The sequence below is a fragment of the Oryx dammah genome, unplaced genomic scaffold (assembly GCF_014754425.2).
Source record: "Oryx dammah isolate SB20612 unplaced genomic scaffold, SCBI_Odam_1.1 HiC_scaffold_27, whole genome shotgun sequence".
In the NCBI taxonomy this organism is placed as follows: domain Eukaryota; kingdom Metazoa; phylum Chordata; class Mammalia; order Artiodactyla; family Bovidae; genus Oryx; species Oryx dammah.
In genome coordinates, this window is record NW_024070211.1 from 64548403 (window position 1) to 64556899 (window position 8497).

Below are 8497 nucleotides of genomic sequence, written 5' to 3' on the forward strand. Positions count from 1 at the left end.
ACCGAGCCCTCCCCAGTTGGGATATCTCAATCAAAAAAGGGGACCCAGGACTGCTGTCCCCACAGCTGCAGCCACTCTGCAGGGCAGCCTTCACCTGTCCCTTCTGTGGAGGTCGGTGGAGCTGCCGTCCCAGCTCTAGCTGGAGGCTCTGGCCACAATGACTAATTTAGGCCTGGCCATCTGACCCAAGCAGGTGGAATGGAACCCTTGCTGGACCCTCCTAAGAAAGGGACATCTCTCCCACTGGTGTTGTTGGCTGGAGCAAGAGTGCACTGGTTGGGAGGAAGGCAGCCTGAGAGTGAGTCTGTCTCATCACTGTGTTCTTGAGGTGAGTCTTTCACCTTACTGAATCACGGTTTCCCCATCTCTACAGAGTCACAATACAACCGCCACAAACCTGGCCTAAGGACTAAACGGAAACATGTGAGACACAAAGCATAGTTTCTGGCCCTCAAGGATTCCTCAGATACAGCACCAGTTTGGAAAGAGTGTTGGGAGGTGCCTTTGGCAGAGGGAGGAAACCTGTCCAAGGAAACTGATGCAACTTTAAAGTTTCTCATCCTAGAACTACTGCCTTTCCTGGTCAAATTTATATCTTCCCTTCTGTTGATTATGCTGCTCTTTAGATGAATGAGTAATATAAATGAGAACATTCATGTCATTTCATTATTATAATTATCTCACTTAAAGAGAGCTAATTATCCCACTATCTACACAGGGGTTGGGGAGGGAAGGATTAGGAATTTGGGAGTAGCAGATGCAAACTATTACACATAAAATGGATACACAACAAGGTCCTACTATAGAACACAAAGAACTATATTCAATATTCTGTGACAAACCATAATGGAAAAAAATATAAAAAAGAATGTATGGCTCAGATGATAAAGAATCCACCTGCAATGTAGGAGATCTGTATTTGATCCCTGGGTCAGGAAGGTCCCCTGGAGAAGGAAATGGCTACCCGTTCCAATATTCTTGCCTGGAGTATCCCCTGACCAGAGAAGCCTGACAGGCTACAGTCCACGGGGTTGTAAAGAGTCAGACATGACTGAGTGATTAAGCACACACATATATAGGTATAACGGAAACACTTTGCTGTATACTTAAAACTAACACAATATTGTTAATCAACTATACTTCAGTGAAATTTTTAATTTAAAAAAAAAAGCACCTACCAATATCTGCTGGTGTTGTTTTTCTACTTGATAGCCTCCAAAATGTAATATGCCGGGTTTTGCCTGTATGACCTTATTATTCAGAAGATTTGCATAAACCTCTGTAAAAACAATGCACATAAGTATACCACAAGATGAGACCAAAAAAAAAAAAAAAAAAGTTAAGTGAAAGAAGATCCTATTAAAAAGGACTCCCTGTAATTTAGGGTATTGCCACCTCATGCGAAGAGTTGACTCACTGGAAAAGACTCTGACGCTGGGAGGGATTGGGGGCAGGAGGAGAAGGGGAAGACAGAGGATGAGATGGCTGGATGGCATCACGGACTCGATGGACGTGAGTCTGAGTGAACTCCGGGAGTTGGTGATGGACAGGGAGGCCTGGCGTGCTGCGATTCATGGGGTTGCAAACAGTCGGACACGACTGAGCGACTGAACTGAACTGAACTGATGCACATGAAAGTTTCAGACAGAGGATACAGCTGTCAACAATTAATGATGTTCCACATGAACTGGACTGCTTCTCCCACTATTTTAACATTTTGCTTGGGAGATATTACCATCACGAGATAAATTCACATTTGTTTTTTATTATCTATTAAAATAACTTGCTCTGTACACATTTTGTACAAGTCTTCATAATAAAACAAGCCTTAAAGGACACACACTGTATAATACTGTGATTGTTATGTAATGAACATCCACTTCAAAGAATGCAAACACCAAGTGTTTCATTTTATTGCTGTGTATTTAACTGTTACTATTTGCTTTCCTCTGAACTGAATTATAGTGTGATACAGAGTAATCCTAAGGCTCTGAATAATTATCACTCTGGATGGTAATGTCTCAATTTGCTCTTGACATGTGAGTGTCTTCAAAACTTGCCCCAGCTCTGCCGTGATTCATGCCCCAGCTCTGCTGTGTTTCATGCCCCAAGCTCTGCCGTGCTTCATGCCTGGCATTTGTTTATAATCCTCCATTGTTTCCATTTTTGTAAAAATCAAGCCCAGGCCTGATTCTGACTAGCAAACTGCCTCCTTTGAAGTGAAGGCACTGTCTAGTTTCTTACAAATGACAGACTTTCCCCTTCGGCTGTACCCAAACCTTGTGAGTCACAGACACCCTGACCCCGGCCTCCACCCTCTGTGACTTTGTATTCCACTAAAATGGGTGTGAAATGTTTGGTGTTTTTGTTCCTCCAGCGATGAGCAGTCACTGTCGTCAGCTTGGGGCCAAACTGAAGGGCTAGACTAGGGTAAGGATGGTGTCTCAGGGGGACTGTGACAGGGTTGTCTGGTAAATTTTTAAGTATTTTTTAAATATTTATTTTGATTTATTTGGCTGTGCCAGGGCTTAGTTGCAGCATGTGGGATTTAGCTCCTTGCTGCTGCTGCTAAGTCACTTCAGTTGTGTCCGACTCTGTGCGACCCCATAGATGGCAGCTCACCAGGCTCCCCCGTCCCTGGGATTCTCCAGGCAAGAACATTGGAGTGGGTTGTCATTTCCTTCTCCAGTGCATGAAAATGAAAAGTGAAAGTGAAGTTGCTCAGTCATGCCTGACTCTTAGCAAACCCATGGACTGCAGCCTACCAGGCTCCTCTGTCCATGGGATTTTCCAGGCAAGAGTACTGGAGTGGGTTGCCACGGCCTTCTCTGCTAGCTCCTTGACCAGGGATCAAACCTGGGCTACCTGCACTGACAGCTTTGAGTCTTAGCAACTGGACCACCAGGAAAGTCCAATTTTTAAGTATTAAAATGAACATTACTTGGTAATTTTTTTAATGCTGAGAGTTTTGTTTTTAGGGCCATAATACAGATGTAAAATGGGCATTGCCCTGTTAATACACAGAAACAGTCAAGTATACTGACTTGAATTCAATGTGTGCTAAAGTAACAACAGAGCCACACCAAATGCTGCATGTCCCTCATTTGCGATGGGCCTTGAATGGTGAGCAGGAAACAAGCTGCTTGAGACACAGAGATCTGGACACTGGGTGGCTACAGTTTAGCACCAACCCCCCACTCAGCTGAGCCACGCTGGTGAATTCACTGGAGTTTTTGGAGTCTCAGCTTCCCCAAGAGTAAAATGGAAATAGACAGTATTGTGATGTTAAGATGGATTCAGTGAGAATATAGGTAAAATGATTAGCCTTCTACACAATAGCTATAGGATTTACCAGGGTTTCTAGGCCAAGGATGTGCACAGAAAAAGGCAAGGAGGTATAAACGCAAGTGGTCTTGAAGGAACAGGAGTAAGGGGTGTGGCTGGAAGTGGGGGACGGGAGGAGTGAGAGTGGACAGTTTCAGATCAAGGCAAAGGGGGCCAAACGACAGGCAAAGGAACCGAAACTTTATTCTTTACACGAGAGGATCCCCTGAGAACATTCAAATAGGGTGAGGATAGGAGCCAGCCTGGATTCTAGGACAGAAAATGCCGGCGGGGGGGGGAAGGGTGGATGGGAGGAGAGTGTGGCTAGGGAGGAGAGCCAGGCCTACAGTAGTCCTGGTGACCTCCTGAGGACAAAGTATGGACAGAGGGCAAAGACGCTTGAGGATGTGGAAGGAACAGAACTTGGCGATTAATTTGCACCACAAAAGTCTACCGGATCCAGTGAATGGATCTAAATAGAATCATTGTTCATAATAATAAAAACTATGACAAGCCTGTAAACAAATATAGATAATCAGCACCCAAAATTCTGTGATGCTTTCTGGACTTTGGATCCTCTGGGAAGACCTGAGTTGTAAAGCAAACCTGTTTTCTAACCACTTACTTGACTCCAGGAGATGATTGGGTACTTCTTTTGGTCTCTTGGGTTCCTCCACTAGGTTCCTTAAAAGGAGGGGCGACACATTTTGAAATGGTTCTTCAGCATTCTTTACGTCTCTGCTAGGGGTTTTCACCGCTGCCATTTTATCATGAAAAATGGAGTCTTTTTTTGAAGCCAAAGGTCATTTCCTGGGAAGAAAACAGTAGTAGTATAATCAGCCACAGAAAACCACACACCATTGACAAATGTACCTCTTGTCACTGTGTGGCTTGCTGTGGCTCAGTCTTCCCCACCTCTCACCTCACTCCTGGCCACTCTGCCCACACAGGTTGTCCTGTTCATCTTGCGTCACACATCAACCCCAATGCCATGTTGTAACCAAAAGTCGGGTCCAGCTGTTCACTATTCAAAAGCCAATAAAGAGGCAAGGCTGGTGAAAGGAAAGTTTGCTTTATTTTGGATGCCAGCAAGCACGGGGAAGTGGACTTCTGTTGAAAGGATGACTTACCAGCTCCCCCAACTGAAAACCAATGGACAAGAGCTTTTATAGACGAAGGAAGGGGGCTACATACAGAAACAACACAGCCAGCTCTAACAGTCATCTTGAAATTGGTCATGCAGTGATTCGACCAGTGTCATCTTGATTGTTTTAAGTAACAGTTAATCTTTAGTTCTAGTCAACTTGTTCCCTTTCTTTGAGGCCACTTCTCTGGAGGTGGCAGCTTATGTCATAGTCATGTATGAATGTGAAAGTTGAACCATAAAGAAGGCTGAGTGCTGAAGAACTGATGCTTTTGAATTGTGGTGCTGGAGAAGACTTTTGAGAGTCCCTTGGACAGCAAAGAGATCAAACCAATGAATCTCAAAGGAAATCAAGCCTGAATATTCATTGGAAGGACTGATGCCAAAGCTGAAGCTCCAATACTTTGGCCACATGATGCAAAGAGCCAACTCATTGGAAAAGATCCTGATGCTGGGAAAGATTGAGGGCAGGAAGAGAATAGGGTGATAGAGGATGAGATGGTTGGATGGCATCATTAACTCAATGGATATGTTTGAGCAAACTCTGGGAGATAGTGAAAGACAGGGAAGCCTGGTGTGCTACAGTCCACGGGGTCACAAAGAGCTGGACATGACTTAGCAACTGAACAATAAATGTCATAGCTACAGCCTGGTCATCATGTAGTTAATTTCTTCTATCCGGTGGTGGTTTCAGTCTCTATAAGACAGCTCCGAGGATATGGCTCAGATTACCTATAGCCCTTGAGAAGCAACCAAAGGTCTTTGATTTTGCTTATGGACTAAACTATTATTATTTTGTCCTATTTAACTGCTTTTCTCTACTTTTGCGTTCTCTCACTTCTCTGATTGAACTTATTCTTTGGCTAAGTTTTCCCATAGACAAAAGGCAGGCTGAGGACATGGAAGGAAGGATATAGTGTCCTGCTCTGTTTGTGTCACAGCTCAAAACTCTCCCGTCCTTAAATCTCCTTAAAAGCTTTTCTCAAAATGTAGTCCTGATGCTTTCTGAGGCTCTCATGGCCAGTGAAGTTTGCAAAATGTTGAAGTCAGCAGTTAAACAGGACTCTTTTTTTTTTCCAAATTTACTTGTGCTGGGTCTTCATTGTGGCTCGAAGGCTTCTCCAGGTACTGCACCTGGGCTAGGTTGCCCTGTGGCATATGGGGTCTTAGTTCCCTGATGAGAGATCAAACCCAAATCCCCTGCATTGGAAAGCAGACTCTTAAGCCCTGGAACACCAGGGAAGTCCAAAACAGGACTCTTCTTTATGAGATTTCTCCGAATCAGTTTCTTAGATGAATGTGACCATGAAACCCTTTAACACTGGGAGATACTGGCATAATGAGTCACCTTCCTGGGCCCCTCTGTGGGCACAGGATGTGGAAAGCCACAGACCTCCTCCCCCGCCACTGGGCGCATTCCTAGGAGCTCTGTTCTAGGACACCGGGTCCCAGCTCATGTCACACCTTTTGGCAGACTTGTCTTGGGAGCCTGATCCTGCCCTTCGACATTCTTTAGCAATTGCTGCCTTTACTGCTCCTCTGGCATTAATCACGTATTGCCTTGTGACGACACTTTACAAATCCCACATGTCTATATCTTCCACAGCTAAGTCTCTAAACTTGGAGGCTGCTCAGTGAAGCCCCTGAAATTGGATGTAAAATCATATGTGGATTTTTATGTGCCTTTTTGTGTGTGTGAAAAGGCTCATAGTTTTAGATTCCTTAAAGACTACAATATCAAGCAAAATACACTGACCGTACTGAAGAAATGCTTAATAATCACTTTCTGAAACAAGTTTCTCCTTTCCCCTCACGGCCCATCCCCCTTCACTGGCATGGCTGAAGGTGCCCACTCCTCAGAACAGCCTCCATCTCTCCCTCCAACCCTTCCTTCAGACTTCCTTCCTCCAGCCTTCCTTCCCCTCCAACCGTTCAACATCTACCCCGGTTAACTCTCCAGCCCTCTTCCTTCAAATTCCCTACCTCTACTTCAGGGCGGCACAATAACCAAACGGTTGTCACCCGACTCCTATCCCAGTCACTCACCTCCAAGGTGAACTGTCCCCCTTCGTCCCTCCTCCTCACCCCCTCCCAAGGCAACCTTGGTTTCGGGCCCCAAGCTCTGCGGAGCAGTCCCTATCACCGCTGCCAAAGGCCTGCTCCCCTCAGCGCCCCTATACTCCAGCCCCTGCCCGGAGCACGGTCTACCCCTGACCCAGGCGCCACCCTTATCCTTATTTCACCCTTTGGGCCCTACCTCCGCCCCCGCCCCCGCCCAAGTTGACTTGCGGCTGGACACCCTCCCGGGGTTCAATTCTTTCCCCCCCCGACCCCGCCCGGCCCCAGCCTTAGGTCTCCGGCCGCTCACCCCAGAGCGGGTTCCGGGGCGGGAATCCGCGGGCGCAGCCACCTTCCCCGAGCGTCGCCATGACGACGCGGACGCTCCCGGGGTCGCGGTCGGACGCGACCAAACTCCCCTGGGACGTGGGGGTGGAACCCGGGCAGCCGCGGGTCGAGGTCTGAAAGTGATGGGTCAGTTCTGGGGACTTAGAGCAGTCTCTGGAGTCAGTAAGAACAGAGAGAGCGATTTATAGCGTGCGAATTCCCAAGGAATTCCCAAAGGGAGACACAAACATCTGGGCACCTTGAGATGAGTTGGAGGCCGAGCAGGGCTGAAGGGGTGGGGCTTACCACGCTCAGTGGGTGGAGCTTCCCCGAGGGCAATTCAATCCTCGATTCCGTACTGCGATACAGTTCATTTTACATTTAATATTATGATAAGTTTCAAATTTCAAACATATACAAAGCCAAGCAGAATAGTATGGTGAATCTTCAACGCCAACCCACAACAATTATCAGCTTATCGCTACCTTTCCTCTACTCCCTGTATTTTTTTTTTTAAGGCAATCCCAGATATTATAATGTCATCCCAGACACCAATCCCAATATCAGTCATAAATATTTCAGAATATACCTCCAAAAGATAACTAGCCCTTTAAAAAATATAACCGCAATCAGTACCTAAAACATTACGTAATTTCTTAGCAACTTCAAATACTTGGTACTCAGTTTTCATAAACGTCTTTTTTTTTGAGTTTGAATCACAGTTCAAATAAAATCCACACATTATAATAAACTGATATGTCCTTTAGGTCTCTTTTTATTAGTAGATTCTCCCACCATATCTTTTTATTGTTGTTGCAATTTGTTCACTGAAGAAACTGTTTCTGTCCTGATAATGATATTTAGGGATGATAAACCATGAAACTGGACCAGCTCCTCAGACCTCCTGCTCTGTTTACTTCACTCTGCTCACCCACGGACATTATTCCTTACACTGATAGCTCAGGTTTCTCTTCCTAGGATCTGTCCTTGTCTTGCTCCCTCCATGTATGAGGTGTCACCTGCTTGATGTTGCTTCATGTTGATAAGAGATTGTCATATGAATCCAGTAAGGATACCTCTCCCACACTTTCATCACCTGTGTTGCATGTGCTTTTGTCCCGACCTCCAATATTCACCTTTCCAATCTTCCCGTTCTCCAACTCCTCCCTTCTACCTTCCATCATCCCTGATTAAAAATAAAAAATCTACCCATCTTTCAAGGCTCTCACTAGAGATGGTGTATCCGCTATTGGCCCCTTAACCCTCCAGACCAGAAGGGCTATTTCCTTTCTCTGGGCTCCCATTCAGTTTGTTCTGTCATTCTTGTCACATTTTTTATATGCTAAACTCATCATTATATGTGTGTTTTAAGCTCCAAAATTCTTAAGAAAAGACTATGCCTTATCTTTGCATCTCCCACAGCCCTTAGAGCAGGCCTTTGTTCATAGTGATTACCCAGTAACTGTTGGCTAAGTGGGTAAAACAAAATTCACTTGCTTATGTTGTAGATTGCTTTAATTCTTTCTGTTGTGTTGCCCCAGAAAGGTTGTCGGTTTCAGAACAAGTATTGTTTCTCATATCCTTTTTCCACCTGAGCTTATCAAATACTTATCTTCGTACACTTTAAAAAATATATATTGATTT

The 8497-nt window shown here is 45.2% G+C and overlaps 1 protein-coding gene across 2 annotated transcripts in view; it reads right to left on the bottom strand.

The window, feature by feature from the left end:
* CFAP221 (cilia and flagella associated protein 221) overlaps positions 1-6915 on the bottom strand; it is a 122629-nt gene extending 115714 nt beyond the window's left edge. The window contains exons 1-3 of one of the 2 annotated variants that reach the window (XM_040228966.1): positions 6837-6915; positions 3950-4134; positions 1179-1279 (exon numbers count right to left, since the gene is read on the bottom strand). In XM_040228966.1, coding sequence (XP_040084900.1) covers positions 1179-1279; positions 3950-4088 — 240 coding nt within the window. In that variant the 5' untranslated portion in view covers positions 4089-4134; positions 6837-6915. The remainder of the gene's footprint in view (positions 1-1178; positions 1280-3949; positions 4135-6836) is intronic. The other variant, XM_040228967.1, reaches the window with a different exon arrangement.
* Between the last annotated feature and the right edge of the window lie 1582 nt (positions 6916-8497).